The 23,884-nt window shown below is 37.4% G+C and overlaps 1 protein-coding gene across 1 annotated transcript in view; it reads left to right on the top strand.

Moving 5' to 3' along the window:
- Window positions 1-444: 444 nt before the first annotated feature.
- Window positions 445-23,884, top strand: part of AHCTF1 (AT-hook containing transcription factor 1) — an 83,920-nt gene continuing 60,480 nt past the window's right edge. The window contains exons 1-4 of the mRNA XM_060128289.1: window positions 445-744; window positions 14,436-14,560; window positions 16,415-16,668; window positions 20,144-20,324. Coding sequence (XP_059984272.1) covers window positions 14,443-14,560; window positions 16,415-16,668; window positions 20,144-20,324 — 553 coding nt within the window. The 5' untranslated portion in view covers window positions 445-744; window positions 14,436-14,442. The remainder of the gene's footprint in view (window positions 745-14,435; window positions 14,561-16,414; window positions 16,669-20,143; window positions 20,325-23,884) is intronic.

The following is a 23,884-nucleotide window of genomic DNA, read 5'->3' on the forward strand; positions in this document are numbered from 1 at the left end:
CGGCCGCCGGCAAGCGGATCCAGAAGATAACGCGGCGACTCTCCCGTCACAGTAGACACCCGGAGGGATCGCTACGCGGGCGCTACTTCGGATACAGACTACCACTCCCGACTCCGCGCTAGGCCCAAGGGCTGGGCAACCAGAGCGGTTTAACGCGCAAGGCATTGTGGGGTTCGTAGTCGTTCTTCCCTTCAGCTCTTTGGAGGTGGGGAGATCCTATTTTACAAAAAAGCCCTGCCCTTCCCCACCCTGCTTCCCTTTCCTCCCTTTCCCTCCCCCACCTTTTTTCGCAGAGAGTTTGAAATTCCCGCAGAGCCGGCGCCCAAGGCCGGAACACTCGCGAGAACTCAGGTCCCAGCGCCGTGATCTCCTTTCCGTCTCCCACTTCTCTCCGCCCTTCCCCGCCCCTCCCCTCCCCTCCTGGTTGTTTGGGACTGTGTGTCGGCCGGGTGGTAATGCGCAAAGACGGGTCATCGCTGCGCGAGCGGAAGAGACAGAGTCGCGTGGGGAAGGGACCCGGGGCCGCGGCGCAGGCAACGACTGCGTTTTAGTCGCTGAGCGGTCGGCCGGCCTGTTGCCGGCGAAGGCGCTCGCGGGGGTTGTGCGGAGGTGTGCGCGCCCTGCCGGTGGCGGCTGTGTCTCTTGGGAGATGCTGTGACGGACCCGCGCGGGAGGAGCTCGCGCCCAGCCTCGCGCCCCCCTGGACTCGGCGGCCGCGGCCGCTCGGTCACCCGCCCTTCTCAGGTAGTGGGAAGGGAAGGAGGAGGTTGGGCCGGGACGGTGGAGGGCTGGTCGGCGCGGCCTGGGCCCGGAGCGGCGGTGCGGCTTCTCTTGCCAAGCCTGGCCCGCCGGGCCCTCCGCGCGCCGGGCCTAGGCCGGACTTGTGGCCGCTCAGCGAGCAGCGGCGGCCTGGCTCGCGGAGCGGCCCGACTCGCGGAGCGGCCCGACTCGCGGAGCTGGCCCGAGGGGGCGAATGCGGGCGTTGGCGGTTGCTGCAAGCTCCAGGGCTCCGGGAGTTTGTTATATAACCTCGGCGGAGCGGCGGCACATGGCGGCGTAGAGGCGCCTCAGGGTCCAACCCCCGCGCATAACGCGCCGGCAGCCGGGTGCTCACGCCCTCCCGGCGGCCTGGACCGCGGCGCCTCTAACCCACTGTTCTTTGGTGCGGTTGAGACTTTGGCGGGCCTCCCTCTGGGGGAACCTGCTCGTACTTTGAGTCTGTCTTAACATTGGTGTGTGGTCCCCATGCTCCTGGGCCTGGCTGGGATGAGTCCCGGGCGGAGAAGTTTGCCTCGTGATTTGAAAAGTGCAGTGAATTGGTTCGATAAAGGAGATTTAAAATAACTATACATCTTGGAGTGGGTATTAATTTGCCTTGTTTGTGCCACCTGGAAACTTGAGGACAATTACTTTTGTTACTTGTGGACTGGGGGGCGTGGGGAGGTTAATTTGTTCTCAAAGCCAACGAGGTTCAAACTAGCCGTTATTATCTTTTTTCAAATGGGCAGTTTGAGAAGATACTTGATAAGAACCTGGGTCCTTGAGGATAAAATATAGGTCTCTTGGAAACTCTAAACTTGAGTGTATTCTTAAAATATCCTAAAGAGCCAGTAGATGTTAAGGACTTTTCTTTAGTGAGCTTTCATTGATTAAGTCTGTAAGGAGAGAAGAAATTAGGGTAGTTTTACTTATTTTGGAGGATTTGACTAGGGATGACAAGCCCAGCTCAAGTTAATGTTTGAGGCATGCCCTGAGTGTGTTAAGCGCTAGGGAAAGTCTACATTCTCCCCGTACTGTAATTTTTGATTCTAATTTTTCAATAACCTAGTGCCAGAATGTCACCGATTCGCAGTACAGCAATAATTACCAAAAAAATTTTTTTTTCTTTTTTAAAGATTGTTATACAGCAATTTTGGGATGGACTCATCTCGATTTAAGAGGACACAAAACATTGTTTCTTTCCTAACCATAAAAATTTTCCGGAGATTTTTCGTTTTCTTCTTCAGAATGAAGTCTCATTTCCCTAGGTTAGGTCAGCGGTCTCTACAGTAAATCTTGTCTGCTGTCCACCCTCAACTGTTCCCGAATTTATGCTTTAGCTATTCCAGAATCATCCCCAATCCTGGGCCCATTTTCTTGAAGATGTACTTTAATGTTCCTTTGCTCCTGTCCTTCAGCCTGGAGTGCCATTGCTGCCTTTTTCAAGTTTTCAGCTTTCAAATCATCCTTAGCTTAAATGCCATCTTTTCTATACACTCTTTCATTTCTCTTTATCCCAGTTCTTTCCTGGGATCTCACAGAATATACACCTTTATTGTAGCATTTATTTTCATGGTTGATTATGTGTCTCCTAGAATGTAAACTCCTTGAGATCAGGAAGTAGGTCATCTTTCTGCCCTTGCATTCCCTTCCCAACGCGATGTTTTAAAAGTAGTTCGTGATTGGTAACTGTTTGAATTAAGTTTGAAAGAACAACTGCTAAAAGGCTGGACGTTTTTGGGTCCACAGCTAGTTTACATTTATATCATAATTCTTAGTGTTTTTTTTTTAAAGTCAAAATGCATACAAAATGTTTTGTAGAAATGTTCGCTCAGTATATGGTGCATTATAATTATTGAACAACTAGATTCAAGTTTTATTTTCTGTTGTGGAGTTTAGCAGCCTTCTAGGATGTGTGTATTTCACACAACTGATTTTTCGTATTGTGTCAATATCTTTCCTAGTACTTTTGCAAATTTTGCTTTGCTTCTTAATGTTGAAGCAATGTATACTTAAAAACAAGTGGGATCCAATATTAAGCTTTTTTTTTTTAGAATCAATTTAATTAATTTATTTATTTTTGGTTGCATTGGGTCTTTGTTGCTGCGCGTGGGCTTTCTCTGGTTGTGGTGAGCGGGAGGCTACTCTTCGTTGTGGTGCGCGGGCTTCTTATTGTGGCTTCTTGTTGCGGAGCATGAGCTCTGGGCGTGTGGGCTTCAGTAGTTGTGGCGCGCGGGCTCTAGGGTGCACGCTCCGTAGTTGTGGCACACAGGCTTAGCTGCCCCACGGCATGTGGGATCTTACCGGACCAGGGCTCGAACCCTTGTCCCCTGCCTTGGCAGGCGGATTCTTAACCACTGCACCACCAGGGAAGTCCCTGAGCTTTCTCTTTTTAATACACTTTATTTTTTAGAGCATTTTTAAGTTCACAGCAAAATTGAGTGGCAGGCACAGAGATTTCCAGTATATGCTTTCCCTGCTCCTATTCATGCATAACTTCTCCCATTATCAACATCCCCTACTAGACGGGAACATTTGTTGCAATTGATGAACCTGCACTGACACATCCTCACCCAGAGTCCATAGTTCACTATTCATTCTTGGTGTTGCACATTCTATGTATTTGGGTCAATGTCTAATGGCATGTATCCACCATTATGATATCATTCAGAGTAGTTTCACCACCCTAGAAATCCTCTGTGCTCCCCTCTCTATCCCTCCCTCTCTACTAATTCCTGGCAATCACTGATCTTTTTGTCTCCATAGTTTTACCTTTTTCAGAATTGTCTTATAGTTGGAATTATGCACTATGTACCTTTTTCAGATTGGCTTCTTTCACTTTGCAATACGCATTTAAGTTTCTTCCACGTCTTTTCTTGGCTTGTAACTCTTTACAGCACTACATAATATTCCATTGTTTGGATGTACCACTGTTCATCAGTTCACCTGCTGAAGGACATCTTGGTTGATTCCAGGTTTTGACGATTATTAATAAAACTGTTAAAAATATCTATGTGCAGGTTTTTGTGTTATATATAAGTTTTATATAAGTTTTCAGCTCCTTTGGGTAAATACTAAGGAGCGTGATCACCAGATCATATGGTAAGACTATGTTTAGTTTTGTAAGAAACTGCCCAACTGTCTTCCAAAGTGGCAGTACCATTTTGCATTCCCAGCATCAATGAATGAGAGTTCCTGTTACTCCACATTCTCACCACCATTTGGTTGTTGTCAGCGTCCGGATTTTGGCCATTCTAGTAAGTGTGTAGTGGTAGGTCATTGTCTGAATTTGCATTTTCCTGATGACATAAGATGTGGAGCATCTTTTCATGTGCTCATTTGCCATCTGTATATCTTCTTTATTGAGGTGTCTGTTAGATCTTTGGCCATTTTTTAATTGGGTTGTTTGTTTTCTTGTTGGGTTTTAAGAATATTGAGTTTTTAAAAATTGATTATATTTATTGTTCAACATGTCTTTTCCTGTCCCTGCTAGTATCTTGCTATCCTAATTTATGACATGTTTAGGACCTGTTAGTTGCAAGGCATTGTGACCCTCTGGAATTCACAGGAATAAGGTATGATTTTTGTCTTTTAGGAATTCATAGTATTGTGGGGAAGACCAGCAAATACAAATAACAGATTTCAAAAATTATTTTTAGGATTGCTAACATAAATGTGGAAAGGAGTGAGCTCAGAGATGAGATTAAATAGGAAAAGGATTGATCTACCCAGACCACACTGGGAATCTAGTCCTTAAATGGGGCTTTGGCAGAAGGAGGTAGAGGAGGGAACAGTATAAATAAAAGAATGAATATGCGAGGCAATAGCAAACTGATGAAGGAAGGGGTGTGGGGAGACAAACATTGTAAAGATAGTCTGAGACTGCCAGATTGTGGAGGGCCTTGATTACCTGTGGCTGAAGATGTCAGTTTTTATATTCAGTAGGGGAGTCATTGAAGGTTTTTGTGAAGGGAGTGAAAATCCATCTGTGCTTTATAAAGACAGTGGACAATATTTTCATTGAAATTAGGCACAATTTTCTTGCTCTGCCTATCTAGACCTTGGAAGGATTTGAAACTTTGTAAATTACTTTTTAGAGGTTGTCAATACTGGCATGTATTGGCTAGGACTGTACTTAATTTTGTACAGTACTGACCATAGCTGCTTAATGTATTTTTGTGAAGACGTATATATAGATGTCTTTATATAAGATGTTCTTTCTAATATAATATTTAGAAGTTCTCATCATTGTGCTTAAAATGTTAAAATTCACACTGTAAATATGGGATTTGAAAGGTCTGGAAACCAGAAGCCAATTTTTGCCCTATAGATTCAAAGGCTAACTTCTAAATTTGGAAAACTTTTTCTTTCACTCACTGAACCTTTTTTTGAACTCCTGTGTGTCAGAATTGACCCCTTTATTGTTATGAAATGACCCTCTTTATCCCTGGTAATATTCTTTGCTCTGAATTCTACTTTTAAAATTAATTAATTAATTAATTACACTGTGTCAGGTCTTAACTGTGGCATGCAGGATCTTTGTTGCGGCATGCGGGATCCTTCATTGTGGTGCCTGGGCCCTCTAGTTGTGGTGCGTGGGCACCAGAGCGCGTGGGCTCAGTAGTTGCAGCACTTGGGCTCTCTAGTTGTGGTGAGTGGGCTCTAGAGCAGCAGTTGCAGCACACGGGCTTAGTTGCCCTGTGGCATGTGGGATCTTAGTTCCCCGAGCAGGGATCAAACCCGCGTCCTCTGCATTGGAAGGCAGACTCTTAAACGCTGGACCACCAGGGAAATCCCATGAATTCTACTTTGACATTAATAAGCTGCTTCTGCTTTTTTTTATTGTTAGCATGATATATCTTCCATTATTTTACTTTTAACCTATCTAAGCTTTTTATTTAAACTTTGTCTTGCTTTTTTATCCAGTCTGACTGATCTTTGCTTTTTAATTAGAATATTAAAGTCATTTTGTTAATGTAATTAGTGATGTAATATGGTTAGGTTTCAATCTACCATCTTCCTATTTTTTTATTTGTCCCACTTGTTCTTTTTAAAATTTTTTATTTTATATTGGTGTATAGTTGATTAACAATGTTGTATTAGTTTCAGGTGTACAGGAAAGTGATTCAATTATACGTATACATGTATCTATTCTTTTTCAGATTCTTTTCCCATTTAGCCATTTGTTCTTTCTCTTTTTATAGCATTTTTGGATTAACTTTTTTTATGTTGATATTTTATTTTTCATTGGCTTATTATATCTGTGTGTGTGTGTTTAATGTTTATTTTAAGGTTTCTAGTGTCCATCTTTAAATTACTATAGTCTGTTTTCAAACAACATAGCATTTCGTGTATAGTGTTAAGAACCTTGTAACAATATGCTTCTATTTCTCCTCTCTAGGCCTTTGTGCCATTGTGTCATTTGTTTTCCTTGTAAATATGTTATAAACTCCTCAATATATTGCTGTCACTTTTGCTTCGAATAAACAATTGTCTTTTAAAGAGATTAAAAATAAGAAAAAAAAGTGTTTTGACCTTTTTTGGAGGTCTGTATTCTTTTACGTAGATCCAGATATCCATCTGGTATCATTTTGCTTCTGCCTGAAGGAATTCTTAAACATTCCTTGTAGTGCAGATCTACTGGTGACTATCTTTTCAGTTCTTCTGTGTCTGAAGTGGCTTTCTTTTGCCTTTATTTTTTTTAATTTATTTTTTTAAATATTTATTAATTAATTTATTTTTTGACTGCGTTGGGTCTTTGTTGCTGCACACGGGCTTTCTCTAGTTGCGGCAAGTGGGGGCTACTCTTCATTGCGGTGCACGGGCTTCTCATTGTTGTGCCTTCTCTTGTTGCAGAGCATGGGCTCTAGGCACATGGGCTTCAGTAGTTGTGGCACGCAGGCTCAGTGGTTGTGGCTCGCAGGCTCAGTAGTTGTGGCACATGGGCTTAGTTGCTCCATGGCATGTGGGTTCTTCCCGGACCAGGGCTCGAACCTGTGTCCCCTGCATTGGCAGGTGGATTCTTAACAACTGCACCACCAGGGAAGCCCTGCCGTCATTTAAAAAAGATATTTTCACTGGATATAGAATTATAGGTTGACAGCTTGATTTTTTTCAGAACTTAAAATACATGGTTCCACTTTTTTTTTTTTTTTTTTTTTTTTTGCGGTACGCGGGCCTCTCACTGTTGTGGCCTCTCCCATTGCGGAGCACAGGCTCCGGACGCGCAGGCCCAGCGGCCATGGCTCACGGGCCCAGCCGCTCCGCGGCATGTGGGATCCTTCCGGACCGGGGCACGAACCCATGTCCTCTGCATCAGCCCGCGGACTCCTAACCACTGCGTCACCAGGGAAGCCCATTGTTCCACTTTTCTGGCTTGCATTGTTTTCAGTGAGATGTCTCCTAATTCTTTGTTGCTCTGCAGTGTGCTACTTTAAGATTTTCTCTTTGTCCCTTGATATGGATGTATTAATATTTTGGTAGCGTTTCTTCATGTTTCTCATGCTTGAAGTTTACTGACCTTTTTGATTTATGAGTTTGTAGTTTTCATCAAATTTAGGAATAATTTGGCCATTAGTTTTCCAGATGTTTCTGTCCTCTCCTTTTGGAGATTCCTATTACACATATTAGGTCACTTGAGGTTGCCTCATAGCTCAGTGATGCTCTCTTCTTTTGCTCCTCACCCCAGCCTTTTTTCTTTCTGTGCTTCATTTTATTTAGATAGCTCCTACTGTGGGTGTTTAAGTTAACTAATATTTTCTGTGTCTAATCTGTTAATCCCATCCAATGTATTTCTCATCTCTGGACATTTAATTTAGACGTTTTTATAGCTTCCAAGTCTTTCCTTAACATGTTCATGATTTCCTCTATCTTGTTGGACTTAGGGACTATAGCTAGAATAACTGATTTACTGTTCTCATCTAATAATTCTAACTTCTGTGTGATTTCTAGGTCCGTTTCTATTTGTTGTTGTTTTTTCCCCTTATTATGGGTCACATTTTCCTGCTTTTTGCATGCCTGACAGTTTTTGATTGGATGCCAGACATGATGAATTTTACTTTCTTGAGTACTGAATATTTTTGCAATCATTTATATATTCTTGAGCTTTGTTTTGGGATGCAGCTAAGTCTCTTGGAAACAGTTTGATTCTTTTGAGGCTTGCTTTTTGAGCTTTAGACCAGAGCAGCCTTTAGACAAGGGCTAATTTTTCTCCCCACTCCTGAAGCAGTCAGTACCTTTCTGAGTACTCTACTCATTGCCCATGTATTAGGCTTTTTTTCACTCTGGAGCTATACCTGGGCGTGCATACACTTTGGGGATTGCTTCTCCTCTGCTTTTCCAATGATTTATTTCTTGGCTTCTGGTAGTTTCCTTACATGCTTATATTAACCATGTGAAGATTCAGGAGAACCCACTGCAAATCTCCGGAGCTCTTTGTATGACCCTTTGTACTGCAGTATTCTGTCCTTTGAATTCTAGCTACCTTTGGAATTCTCAACTCTGTCTTCTCAACTCAAGGCGACCCTTGGGCTCTATGTGGGTTCCCTCTCTCTGCTCTGTGTTCTGGATACACGCTATACACGGTAACCTGGGACAGTCCTAGAAGTCATCTTGTTTGTTTTTCTTTTCTTAGGGACCACTGTCCTGTGCTACCTATTGTCTAGTGTCTGAACAACTTGTTTTCACATATTTCGTTTCTTTTTTTTAGGTGGGAGAATATATTGGGAATGGAAATTACAATTCTCTTTTTAAATATTGCGATTGTTTGAGCCACTACTTCCACGTCGTAATCTTTGTTTTACATTAAAAAGAGCATAACAGAAAACACATCCAGCCTGAGAAATGGAACATTTATTATATTTCTTTTTCAAAAAATTGATTATTGTGCACCTTTCAGATGAATTTTAGAATCACTTTGTGGAAGTCATCTCATAATTCTGTTGGTTGATTGATTTGCATTGATCATGGAACTTTTTTGCCTAATGTCCATGAACACTCCAGTGACTATACTTTGGGAAAAGCTACCCAAAGTGTACAGAATTTTGGAGGTTTTAGCTTCAGAGAAATGATTTGGGTTTTAAGTTTAATAGGAAAAATGTGTTAACTTCAGTTTACCATTACACTGTTTTTTTTAAATCAAGGCTAGAGAAGGCCATCAGAGGTGAAACCAACATAATAACAATGTGATTGTGGCCTTTCCTACCTAAATTTGTGTAAAATTTTCTTTGGTACTAAAATACTTAGGAGGAGAGGGATACAATCACTTTATGAAAACATAATGCTTTCAGCATCTAAAGCTTGAGCCTAGGACCATCATGTATATATAAGATGTTAATATAATTATAAGAGGCTAAAGGTCATTACTTCTCACTGACTATATGTTATAGTAGTAATAGTCTAATTACTTTATATTTGATTATACTTTTAGATCTGTTTTGGATTTAAAAAAAACTTACACTTTAACTAGGAAGTCTCAAACACAACTTTTTTTGAGTTTTTTGAGTTAATGGTGACATACATGTTTTTTGACGTAGTTGATCAAATTTTTGTCCAGAAAATAGCATTCATAGCCTGGACAGAAAATTATAACTCATGTTTTTGAGTAACCTTTTCAAATCTATTTTTTCTTTTCACATAAATTGGTAGTGAGAATAAGTACTTGCCAATTGTAGAATGACCAGAAAGAACAGGAGACTGGAGATCAAAAGACCATTAGTCTAGGGCTTCCCTGATGGCGCAGTGGTTGAGAGTCCGCCTGCTGATGCAGGGGACACGGGTTCGTGCCCCATCCCACGGCTGGGCCCGTGGGCCATGGCCGCTGAGCCTGTGCATCCAGAGCCTGTGCTCCGCAACGGGAGAGGCCACAACAGTGAGAGGCCTGCGTACCGCAAAAAAAAAAAAAAGACCATTAGTCTAGTTTTGATAAAGCCTGAGTCACTAGGAAGAGAAATAATGGACTAGAAGGCAGAGGTTTTTTGTTTGTTTGTTTGTTTGTTTTGTAAAATGGGCAGTTTTTGGTGACCACTTGTATTGCAGGGTAAGGGGAGGAAAAGGAAACCATTTATTCATGTAGTCAACCAATATTCTTTGCCCCCTCCAGCGTGGAAACTACTTGGATTAAAATAAGTAAGATCTAATCTGTCCCCTTAGAACTTTCTAGTTGGGTATACAAAGAGGAAATTATAGAGTGCGATAAGTACCATCCATGATAGGGGAAGTACCAGGTTTATCAGGAGCAAATGAAATTGTAACTTAACCCGGGCAAGGAAAATTTTTTTTGAAGAATCATTGTTTTAACCAAGTCCTCAAAGTTTCTGGGTAGGTGATGGAATCATTAACTGAGAGAAGAAACAGAAGAAAAGGAACAAATCTGTAGAGAGGAGGGAGAAAGATTGTTTCATTTTGGAAATGTTGAATTTGAGGTGCAGTGGAAGCATCCACATAGAGAATGGTTAGTAGTATCTGTTACTTTGGAAAAAATATGGTGTTGCTGTTGTACAGTATTTGAAGCCATGGAGTAGCAGGGATCTCTTTCTCCTGGTGATCTGGTGTGATATGATAATGAGGTAAAGTTTTTTACCTGTAGGAAATAAAAATTCTAGAATTACCAAGTCAAAAGATTTGTCCGCATAAAATTAGGGCCTGGCAAATTATCTTCCAAAAAGGCTTTGGGGGTTTATGTTTCTGCAAGAGTGTATAAGCACATGTGTGTTTTCTCTATACCTTTAACAGTGATTGGCAAAAATGGTATCATGATTTAACATGGCATTTTCTTGATTGTTAGTGAATATTAGGTTGATTTGCACCTTCTTCCATCTTAGATTATATAAATATCTCCTGTATTTTCAAAGTTTTTTGTTTTAGATTTTTTTGTTTTTAAAAAGTTCTTTACTTAATTCATTTTATAAAAATGAAAAAGATTTAAAAAAAATCCAAGCCATACCAAAAAAGTATAAAGAAAGGAACAAATCACCCCAAATTTGGGTCAAACAAAAGTAAATAGTACTAATGTTTTGTATTTCAGACATCTCTGTAGTCAGATATATAGGTATAAGATTTCATACAGAGACTAGTTTTATGAAATGCAATAGACTATAAATGTTATTTTTTAGAAAATTTATAAGAAAAAACTAAAATTAAAGGACAGGAATTATTAAGCTTATGATAATTCTTTTAACACATCAGTCATTTCTTTATAAAAGTGGTGTTTGGGTTGTTTTTTTTTTTTTTAAAGAAATATCTGTTAAGAGTGGCTGTTAACTATTGTTTTGACTTAGGTTTCAGTTTGATAGTATTGATTTTATTTTCTGAGAATGGCTTGGGCTGAGTGTTACAATTGTGTGTAGTCCCTGCTGGGGAACCATGTACCTAGTAAAATGACTTGTACTTGGTATTACTCTCCTGCCAGGGAGACTCCTTTGGATGTTAATGCCTTTCTCCCAATAAAGCAGCACAGTGCCCTGGAAGATGGCCCACTGATGAGGTTCAATGGTATGTAGTATGTAATGAGAGGCTTCTAGACCTGGAATTTTCCTAGGGTTATCTATTCACCCTTTTAGTTTACTTCTTTCCAAACTGAAGGATATTAGAATTCTATGGATTTTTTGAACTCACCTTCTTTCTTCTGTATTGTTTCATGATGTACACACACACACATATACTTTTATTCATTTTCTATATATTAGGGTAGGAGTGTGTAGTATGTGTGTAGGTAATGTGTGTATAACTTTGCTCTACCAATGTGTAACTTCTTTGCTGGAACAAATTGTACTGGTAACATTAATTGAATAGTCTGCTCCGATTTGAAATACCCAAATATGCTTATATCATCTACTAAATTTTTGTGGTTCTGTGTCTAAATTATCTGTTTCATTGATCGATTTGTCCATTACTAGCATATTATTATTACAGTTTTAATTATTATAATGTATTGAATAATAATATGTTTTTATAATCTGATAAAGCAAATCTCTCTTTATTTTGTTTGGTTATTTTTAGTATTTTCCTATTAAGGAAACTTTCTACTAATATATACGTTCTTGTGTATGCCTCTTCCTATATATATTTTCAACTTGGATATGTAACAAAGTCTAAAATAAGTCAAATGTCTCTTCATTCTCAAGACAACAAGAGGATTACAGATGCTTTATTTAAATCCAGTACTTGACCATTATTATTGTTGCTGTTATGTTGTCCATATTTTAGATTTTTCCATTTATTTACCAGTACTTTGACACACCATTCTTTTGTGTCTCAGAAGTTTTGTCTGATCATTATTCTACCTGAAGCCTTCTTTTAGAATTCCCTTTAAGGGAGGATCTGTTTGTGCTAAACTCAGTTTTTGTCCAAAAATGTGTTTTCATATTTGTTTTGAGGATAATTTCAGTGATATATAAACTGTATGTTGACAACTATTTTTGCTTAGAATTTTGAAGATATTCCAGACTTCTGACTTCCACTGTTGTTGAAAAGTCATTTCTTTTTATTTGACCTAGGATTCACTGGTCTTCCTGATTTCAGAGAATTAGTTTGTCTCTACAAATCTGGGAAATATCTTTTAGAATATTGCCTCCTCCTTGCCATTCATGTTATATTTTGGGGGGATTCTGAATAAACGTATGTTAGATTTTCTCCCTGTATTGCCTGTAACTTTTAACTACTCATCTCTTTGTCTCTCTGTGCTACATTTTCTCTCTCCACTGCTTTTCTTATCTTTTGAGTTTGTTTTTATTGACTTAAGTAGGTACAAAAGAATATTCGTAAGTTATGAAGAACCGTGATGCAAAGAATACCTATGTTCTTGCTACCAAGTTTTAGAAAAAGAAAATTACCATTACCTGGAGTCCCTTGTGTATTCTCCATTCCATTCCCCTTTCTCTCCTCTCATGGGTAGCTACTATTGTGCACTTTGTATTTATGGTTTCCTTTGTGTTATTCATACTATTGCTACATGTGTTTGTATTCTTAGGAAATATTTTTTTTAGTTTTGTAGTCTTTTAAACTTTATATAAATGTAATTCTGCATGTATTTTCTCTACTTTTATTTAATAATATACTCTGATGTTTGTTCATATTGTTGCACTGTAGCTGCTACATTCTCATTGCTCCATTGAGGTTTTTTCCCCATTGAGTTCTAAATTTTACTTCATTTTTCATTCCAGAAGTTCTTTTTTTCCCCCCCAAATCTACTTGACCAATTTTCATTATTTTTTATATATATATATATATATATTTTGGTACGCAGGCCTCTCCCATCGCGGAGCACAGGCTCCGGACGCGCAGGCTCAGCGGCCATGGCTCACGGGCCCAGCCGCTCTGTGTCATGTGGGATCTTCCCAGACTGGGGCACAAACCTGGGTCCCCTGCATCAGCAGGCGGACTCTCAACCACTGCGCCACCAGGGAAGCCCCTTCATTATAATTTTTAAAGTTTATTCCTCATTAGCAAACTATATCTTTGATTTCTTTAAACCTATTAAACATACTTATTTTCTGTTCTCTGATCTTTTCAGTATCTGAATGAAGTCTTTGATAGCCTGATTCTGCTGGCTGTTGATCCTGATATCCTTGTTAAAGTTTTGTAATTTTGATTGTAAGCTCATTTTCTTTGGAACTTCATCTTTGAGAACTCTTTGAGATTCCAAAGAGTTCAGTTCAAATATTTGGTGGTTTCTGTGGGTTGCTTGGAGCATTACCAACCTGAAACTACTTTATAATATTCTTCACCTGAGTATTTTCTGGTACCATAGCTTGAATTCTGGCCACTAATTTGTATGAAGGGAAATTTTCTTTTTCTGTGTAGAAACTTTCAGCCATGGTCAAAATGAGCAGCTTTATTGCTTGCAGTCCTGCACAGAGGGTGTTTGTCTCATTCACCTTTATGCTGATGATATAGCCCTATGGAGTTTAATGGGGGTGGGGGGGTTAGCCCTAAGCTTTTTCTTCAGCCTCTGTGGACCTCAGGATGCTCAAAACAAGATCAGGGTCACCAGAACTGGATTTAGTAGCTAACCCTCAAGACCCAAGCCAGCTTATATATTTTCCAAAATTCCTACTGTTTCCACTTTTGGCTTTGCCAACTCCGTAATCTTTCAAAAAGATACTTTTATGTTTCAGCCATCATTTTTCATTGTTTACAATGGAAGAGTCATTTAGGAAATCTACTGTTGTATACATTGTAAATGAAAGATAATTTTAGATTTTTTTCTGTGCAGTTAAAGACATGTGCTGAACTCAATTCCTGAGGTTACTGTGGGCTTGGACATTTTTCATGCACTTTCTCCTCTTTTACTGTAGTGGTAACTTTCCTAAAATAATAGCAATTTTTCCTGTTTTGTGTGTGAAATGTTCTTTGAGAGTAAATGAAGCAATAAGATTAATTGCGTTGAACCCAGTCTTCGAAGAATCTAGGCACTCATGTATGTCCTTAGGACATCTGGCTTAATGAATCTTTACCCTCCTAAGGCTGTTTGGGAAATACTTTCTTAGGAGAGAATGTCTCAGACCCAAAGCACATAATGTGTAGTTCATAATCAGATTTTAGTTTCAGTTTGTTTACTTTTGTATGGTAGCTTTTTCTTTTTCTTTTCTTTTTTCCCTTTTCCCTTGGTTAGAGATAATCAGGTGTCTTATAGTACAACTATATCATAATAATCGTACTTTAAAAAATGTTTGCAGTGGAAGTATGCGAGACCTAACAGCCCAAGTGACTGTAACAGCACAATTCCCAGAAGTGACTATCCAAGCCCTTGGAGAAGATGAAATAACATTAGAATCTGTGCTTCGTGGAAAGTTTGCTGCAGGTAAAATAATGTTGCTGAAAATTTAGCAACATTATTGCTAAATTTAATAAGATTAATAATAAACATATATTAAGATAAATAATATTAAGCATATATTGCAGTTCCTTTAAAGTGGAAGAAAAAAAGCAGAACTGCTTAGAGTGTGGTCTTATATAACTATATTACATCTACAACTACATATGTATTAATTTCTACCTACTTGAGCCCATTGTCATTGAATCTCCTGGGGTATTATAGTTCATTTTTCCTTTTTGCAATACCATATATTTTATATCTCTTAGTATTGAGTATCTGCATTTGGAAAGTAGAAATGATACATGGCTGGTTTTCCTTTATAATTAGTAAGTTTTATCGGTGATGAGTTTAGATTAGAACGTGAACAGTCTTACGAGTAGAAAAACCTGATTGTAGTGACCTAGGTGATACAATATATTCTGAAAGTCTTATTTCTTAATTCTATTAATCTGAACAAGATCTTAATAATAATGATGTTTTACATTATATAATACAGCAGAGAATTAGACCAGAGAAGCCATTAAATTATGGATTTCAGTCTAGTGAAATATGTTGCAGAAGACTTTTCTGAAAATGAATTTTATAGCCATCCTGCCTAGCAGGAAGACAACAAAACATATAGATCAGTAATTTAGCTATTTATAGTGCTATTCTCTTGAATATTGAAGGTAATAACAGTACTACTTTTACATACTAGGTACTGTAACAACTTTTCATTGAGGTAACTACTAGGTTTCTCTAATTAGGCACTATTCTATGTAACTGAGAATCAAATAGGTTAAGTAACTTGGTCCCAGTTACATAGAAAGCAAGTGGCAAAAATGAGCTTTGAACGCATGCATTCTTGGTCCCCACTGTGCCATGCTATTTTTTTTAAAACTCTTTAGTCTCTCTCAGCTATAATCTAGTATATACAGCTATTTATTTGGATGCATGGTAGACATCACAAATTTAGTAGTAAAAATTAACATCATTCATCTAGCTGTTCAAGGGAAAATTCAGGGTCTAGTTCTTGATTTTTCTGTATTACTCACCTGCCTGTATATTATTCATCAGCAAGTAAATCCTTTTAGTTCTGCCTCTGAGATGAATCTCCAGTCAATTCCCTTTTCTCTATTCATGGCCACCATAAGCATAAGGTACCATCTCCCTACTTCTGCTCTGGTCCCACCTTATTGTCCATTCTCTGCTTAGCATCTGGACTAACATTTAAAAATGTAAATCAGATTGTCACTGTCCTGCTTAAAACCCTCCAGTTACTTTAGATTGCATGAAGAATAAAATCCAGACATGACTAGTCAGAGGCCAAGAAGAGCTTCTGATATTTCCTATTATTATACTGGTTATGTCTCGTCTTCTCAGATTTTGAACTCTTCAGTGACAGAATCATGAGTTATACTTTTATAACTCCCATAGCACCTAGTTTAACTCTTAAGGTATAATGTAGTAAAAATATGAGTTTGGGAGTTAAACAGACTTGCGATCCACTTCTGGCTCTGGTATTTGTAGCCATGTGGGTTTTGGGCAAGTCATTCATTCATACAGTTGTATGAAAGTTTAGTTGCCTTATTTCTGTATTGAGGTGTAACAAGGAGTAAGTGAGATAATGTATTTAAGCATATAGTATGGTACCTTTACTGAATGGTTACTTTATTATTATTGCATTAGTAGTTGTTCAATTTATTTTACTAATTAGAGGACCACTCTTCTGTAAATGCTTAGATTTCAGTTTGGAGATAATGGCTGTATATTATATATGTAAAAGAGCTAACTGCTATTTAGTTTTGTTGTATATATACAATATTAAAATAAGCAACATTTTTGTTTTTTTTCTTCTAGGGAAAAATGGACTTGCTTGCTTGGCTTGTGGTCCGCAACTTGAGGTAGTAAACTCTCTAACAGGAGAGCGGTTGTCTGCATATAGATTCAGTGGAGTGAATGAACAGCCTCCTATAGTCCTAGCTGTGAAAGAATTCTCTTGGCAGAAGAGAACTGGATTGTTAATTGGATTGGAAGAAGCAGAAGGGAGTGTTCTCTGTCTTTATGACCTTGGTTTATCAAGAGTGGTTAAAGCAGTTGTTCTTCCTGGAAGGGTAGGTACTGCTTAAGATATGTGGACATTCTGCTTTCAAAACCGAACCCCTGCTGGTTACATGGGTGTGTTCACTTTGTGAAAATTCATTGAGCTATATACATTTGTAATTAGATTACTTTTATGGAAGTTTGTTGTTTTTCATTAAAAAGTTTAAAATAAAGAGGTTAAAAATATATTATCAAAACAACATAACATTTGAAATAAAACTTTCTTTGGACAAAGAAGATGTGGTGTGTGTATATATATATACACACACACACACACACACACACACACACACGTATACACACAATGGAATATTACTCAGCCATCAAAAAGAATGAAATAATGCCATTTGCAGCAACACGGATGGACCTAGAGATTATCATACGAAGCAAAGTAAGTCAGAAATATTAGAAAGTCTAGTGTTTAGACTCTAAAATATTTCAGTGTATCATATTTTAGACTCCACATATGATATCACTTATATGTGGAGTCTAAAATATGATACAAATCAACATATCTATGAAACAAAAACAGACTCAGAGATAGAACAGACTGTGGTTGCCACAGGTGGGGTGGGGGTGGGGGTGGGTCGGGGAGGGAAGGGATGGGAGCTTGATATTCACAGAGGCAAGCTATTATGTACAGGATGGATAAACGACAGAGTCCTGCTGTATAGCGCAGGGAACTGTATTCAATATCCTGTGACAGACCATAATAGAAAAGAAAATATGTGTATATATATAAAGAATATATATCTATGTATATGTATAACTGAGTCACTTTGCTGTACAGAAGAAATTAACACAATGTAAATCAATGAAATTTAAAAAAAATTAAAGTACAACTTCCTTATTCTTGGTTAGAAAATTACAGAGTAAAAATAGTGATGACATGTAGTGTTCTTATATATGAAAAGTATCATCTGAGTTTTGTTCTTACATCCAGTTGTGTTTTATGAGGATACCAAAAGTTTATAAAAATATTATATTCATTACTATGCAATTTTTTCCTTGCCTGTTTTTTTCTCTTTTAATTTGAGACTGTAGCCTTGCAGCAGTATGTAAAATATGTCTTTATTACCATTTAAGATGTGAATAATATATTTAAATAGTGAGTTCATTTATATTCACCATTTATTAATTCTAACATATGTATGCCTTAATATGCCAGGCATCTTATCCAGTAGTAATTATAGAAGTTCTTTGAATTCAGGTTGTTTCTTCAGCAGATTTATTACTGCTCTTTTTACATGATGAGAAAATGTATACGCTTACAAATACACACAGACAAAAATCATGGAAGAGTAGAATTCTTTTTCTACCAGTGTGAAAGAAGTATGCACTTTACACACAAAAGTATATGTAACTATGTATGCATATATATGTATGTAATGTATATTGTCATAGAATAGAATTTTTAAAGTTAAAAGGGAGCTTAATGACAAAATAATAATGTTTTTATAGTGAGGAAGCCAACCCAGTGGGCTAATGTGGGGTCTGAAGTAATTTATAGCCTGGTATCTTACATGTACTTGCCAGTGATGATGATTTTAAAGACAGAATTATTTTTGGCAATTTATTGAGTGCTTACTGTAAATCAAGCTATGTGCTAGATTTTGGGGGTAAGTAGATGAATTGAACTTGGTACATGCTGTCCAAAAAGGCTTGTAGTCTAGTGGGAGAAGACAGATTATAGGATGATAGCATAAATATAATAAGTGCTTTGATAATTTTAGCACTTGGAACGTGGAGAACACCTGGATGATTTCTGTTCAAAAAGGTTGGACATTTTAGGCAAAGAGACCAAAGTGTAAAAAGTCACAGAGTATGGAACATTTGGAAAACTAATGTTATTTAGAACGGCGGGAGAGAAGGGAAGGAGGAAGTGGGTGCCAGAAATGGTGAGGATTGAGATTGTGAATGGCCTTATTTGCAGTTAGGGGCCTCCTCTTAAAGTCTGTGGTGAAATCATTTTAAATTTAAAGTGGAATTGTAGTGTAAAAAGCTATTTGGTTGGGGTAGTTCAGGTAAATAAGGATGATGGACTGAACCGAGGAAGTGGCATAAGAAATGGAGAAGATGGGACAGATTCAAAGTAGATTCCAGAGGTAACATGGACAGGACTTGTTGATCATTTGGATAAGAGTAATTGAGAAGGAATAAGAATTAGATAAATTATTGGTTGCTTAATTGGATGAATGGTTGATATCACATGGAATATAGGGGAAGGAAAAGATTGGGAGAGGAGTGATAGATACCTTCAAAAGGAGTTCAGTCAACTAGCTCTTTTTTGACTAGGGCACAGTATCCCCTCTTAAATTTGCTTTTAACTGCCTCACTTTAAAATTAATTAAGGTAGCATTGTCGATAACTTCATGTATAGTATTTATATGAGGAATGCAAACAGATCCCTTACCCTTCACTGAAGGAATTAAAGAGAACATGCTTTAGTATTTATAGACATTATTACATAATTTAGAAAAGGAAGACAATCCATGAAATTACAGCTTTCAGAATTAGAAACACTAAGGAATGTTTTGTGTACTAATGAAATATTGAGAAAGCCAGGGTTTTGTCTGTAATAATAAATTACAACCTGAAACAAACTTTAACCTTACATTAACACATAAACCATTGATAGCGAATTTCCTCTTTTCTTTCTAGGATATTCATCATTATTATAGTAGAAATCACCAAATACTTAATTATCAAATATCATACCTAATTAATTTTTGTGAATTAATAAGAAACAGAAGGAAAGCTAAGTGTAAACTAAAATACAGACTATTAGGTACAGACATTTAAAATTTGACTCATGAGATGAAGAGGAAAAATACAACTCCATAATGTAGCTACAGTATGATTTTCTTTAAGTAATTTCAGTCCTTGTTAAATGTCAGTGATCCAGTTACTGCCAAAGCTTTGTGTGAAGTCCATTATAATGTAGCCCTTTTAAAGAAGGTTAGACCTCTTCAGGCTTTAGGGCATAAAAAGGACCTTTTTAAAAAAGTGTAAACAGTAAATTTATCTGGAATGATTTATTTTTAGTCTTCCTTAGAGAAGAGGCTATATACTTATACAGTAGCTGGTTAAGAGTTTTAAAGTGAGAAAAATCTAGGTTTCAGTTTTATACTTAATGACTGTGTGACTTGAATAACTCGGCTATTCTAAGCCTCAGGGTGTTTCATCTTTAAACAGATAATTATATATAGTCTGATATCAAAGGGTTATTGTGAATTGATTAGCATAATGCCTGGAATATAGTAAAGTCTTGATAAACATCAGTTATTATTCCAACTGCACCATGTGATTCTTGTTATATCTGAACATTTCATTATGTTATTCAGATTTGCAAGTATCAAATGCAGATTTATGATTCTGTATTGGATAATGTTAACATCTGTATAACTAATACCTGCTTTAACCTCAAAATTTGTTGTGTTTTCTCACTTTGTATAAGAAAAGCAAATGATATATTCTGCTGTCTAGGTAACAGCTATTGAACCTATAATTAATCATGGAGGAGCCAGCGCAAGTACTCAGCATTTACACCCAAGCCTGCGATGGCTTTTTGGTGTGGCAGCTGTGGTAACTGATGTTGGACAGATCCTTCTTATTGACCTGTGTTTGGATGACGTGTCATGCAATCAGAATGAAGTAGAGGCATCAGGTAATTAATTAGTCATTCTTTGCTTGAAACCAGAAATTAAGCACCTGAGTGTTCTGATGCAATGGATTGATTTTTTTTAATAGTCAGAAAATGTTATATAGAAACTTCTTTATGTATCTTTTTTTAAAAAAATGTTTGCTCCTATTTTATTGTTTTGGGCACTATGGAGATTTTTTGCATGAGTTATTCTACTTTATTGATGAAGTGTTTATAGACTAGGTCTTGAAAGAGATAGGGGTATGTTTCCAGATATACACTTGAATAATATATTCAAGTTATTAAGTAAATGCCAGAAGAAGGGCTGAAAGGTATAAAATCTTGTTCCTACAGTAAGCCCAAGATAGAAATAAAGCAATAAATAACAGTAATTTAAAAGTCTTCCCTCACAAAATAACATCCTAAAATAGAACTAACGCTACTTAAGTGAAGAGAGATAATTTTCCCCCTTTAATACTAATGCATATATTTATAAATCTACTCTTCAAGTGTTGTTTGTTTTGTTATTTTTGTGATTTATGAGACTCTTACTTGATTGGTTTATGTAGGGAGGAGAGCTAACCTAAAAACTTCTAAAAATGTGTGTATTACCAATAAAGTTTCAGGAAAGGACTATTCCTTGAGGACCTTCTTGATTTTTAAAATAGTCCTCTTGGGACTTCTGGTGGTTCAGTGGTAGGGAATCCATCTTACAATGCAGGGGACTCGGGTTTGATCCCTGGTCAGGAAACTAAGATCCTACGTGCTGCGGGTCAACTAAGCCCATACCCTGTAACAACTGAGCTCAGGCGCCTCAACTAGAGACCCTGTGTGCTGCAAACTACAGAGCCCACGTGCCCTGGAGCCTGTGCGCCACAACTAGAGAAGAGAAAACCTGCACACAACAACTAGAGGGAAACCCGTGTGCCTCAATGAAGATCTCGCGTGCCGCAACTGAGACCCGACACAGCCAAAGATAAATAATATAATAAATAAATAAATAAATAATAAATCTTTAAAAAAAATAGTCCTGTAGTATTAGTGCAGATCTGTTTATTTATGGATCAGCTAAGAAATAGATATAAATAATCAGTATTTTGTCCCAATTTATAATGAGTATAACTAATAAGAACTGTTGGTATGTAATAAAACTGATTAAAACTGCAAGTGGTAAAAATTATGTTTGACCAGAAATTAACTGAAGAACCAGATTATCTGATCAAAATTTAAATCTGCAAAATATGACATGAAAAAGTTTGATTTGGTAGAAATAATGGCCACACATGCACTTAAGGAAAAAAAAAGTTCTCATAGTGATGGAAACTATACCTGGAAATTTAATATGTATTAAGATCTGATTGATCTTAATAAAATCCCAGGTAAAGTTGAAATGAAAAGAATTGATTAGTATAAATAACAGTAACTAAAAATGAATTTGTAGAATATTAGAAATGATTTAACTGCTCTTTGTAGAAAATTGATGAAGGAATTAGTCTTGATGGAGTTTTGTTCCAGAGTGTTTTGTAGATGATATCGCTATAGGTCTAAGGCTAATTAAAATACCTGTATTCATAATTAAAACTCTTCAGATCAAAATAGTAGAGTTGAAACATGCTTTATTTCAGGAGTCAATAGTTAGTAGTTAAATTCAACACAAGGGTAATTTTATAATGAAACTCTGGATTGTAATCAAAGATCAGAATCAGTTTCTCAATTCTGAGAATTAGGAAGCCATTGAATTTTATAGCATACAAAAAGTTGAGTTTTGGGGTTTAATGCAAAATTAATTTTTTGTTTACAGAAGTAATTTATAATTACAGCTATTTAGACTTCACTGAAACACACACAACGTAGAAAATGAAGTTCCTAACATGATAAACATATTATACATACTATTTTGCAACTTTTTCAAACTTAACAGTATTTCTTATACATCTTTCCATATCAGTGCATATAGAGTCTACTTTATTCTCTTGAATAAGTTTACAGTATTCCATTTATTAACTAGTTATTTTGGCAAAATGTAATCACTTGCTGTTTTCTGGGGGAAAAAATCAGAAGCAGAATGGATTAGGAGGGTAATCATTCAAGTACAATGTGATAGGATTTTTTCCCCCTTCATAACAGCATTGAGGGAATCTGCTCTTGCACAAGTTATATCAATGAATGGGCCTGAATTTTTTTTATTTAAACATTTCGAACATCTTCAAGTAGATAGACCAGTATAAAAATTCCCACAAACCTGTTACCTAAATTCAAGTCAGTTTTCAGAATTTACCCATATGTGCATCTGTTCTCCTTTATTTCCCTTTCCCCACCTTCTCTCTCTTTCTTTTTTTTTCTTTTTTTTCTTTTTTCTTTTTGGCTGCACCGTGTGGCATGCGGGATCTTAGTTCCCAGACCAGGGATTGAGCCCTTGCCCCCTGCATTTGGGAGCACAGAGTCTTAACCACTGGACCACCAGGGAAGTCACCCTTCTCTCTTTTTTACTCTGTACTAATCTAAAGCAAATAACAGTTATTTTACTACATAATCATGATGTGGTTTACCACTGTTAACGACATTAAATATGGACTTACATTTGATGGTTTGCGTCTCATGTCTATTAATTTAGAGCCGTCCTCCCTCTATCCTGTCCTTATTCATTTATTTATTTTTAGTGCCACTGACTTGCTGAAGATGTTAGTTATCTGGTAAAATGCCCCACATTTTGGAATTATCTGTGTGTCTTCATGTGATGTCATTTACATTTTGTATTTTCTGCAATTGTTAAGTTAGCTCTGATTAGATTGATTTAACACTTGACAAGTATACTTCAGAAGTGCTGGGTATTTCATAATGTATCACAGCAGGAGGCACATGGTGTCTTGTTTCATCTTCAGTGATCAGTGGGTTCAGATGACGACAGCATGATCCATCAACCTTTGTACCAGTGGTTCTCGGGTGATTTTTTGCCCTCCAGATTTTTGGTCATATCTGGAGACATTTTTGGCCATTAATACTGGAGGGAGATGATGCTACTTGGCGTCTGGTAGATAGAAGCCAAGGATGCTGTGAACATCCTATAAAGCACAAGACAGCCCCCACAGCAAAGAATTATCTGACCCAAGATGTCAATGGAGCCAAGGTTGAAAAACCATACTTTGTTTCATCCACTGAGATTGTTGCCTAGGTCTCTTGTGTCATTAGGGCTGCAAAAAAAGATGATTTTAAAGTTCTGTTAATCTAAAGAATAATTTTCTGATTAACTAGGGCCATTTGTTCACCTTGAAATACAGTTTGTACAGAAAAGGGAGAATAAATGCTTATATTACTATTTCTTTAAGTACTAATTTTCAGAGTAAGAAGCTGGTACTCAGCTACTTTCAGTGTTTCAATTCATTAAGGTCTCTTGTAAGTAAGGAGGGCAGGAACTCATGAGGTTTTATATATTGTACTTAATGTGTTTTATTCATTTTCATTATTTTCTTCTCATGCCCAAAAATGTCCTGTTTTTGCTGACGAAGGCACCTTCATGTAGTCTGACACATCCCCTCAGATTTTGATAGCTTCCTAGATTTCTGGCACAGGATGTACCAGGCTCA

The sequence above is a fragment of the Lagenorhynchus albirostris genome, chromosome 2 (genome assembly GCF_949774975.1).
Source record: "Lagenorhynchus albirostris chromosome 2, mLagAlb1.1, whole genome shotgun sequence".
NCBI lineage: Eukaryota > Metazoa > Chordata > Mammalia > Artiodactyla > Delphinidae > Lagenorhynchus > Lagenorhynchus albirostris.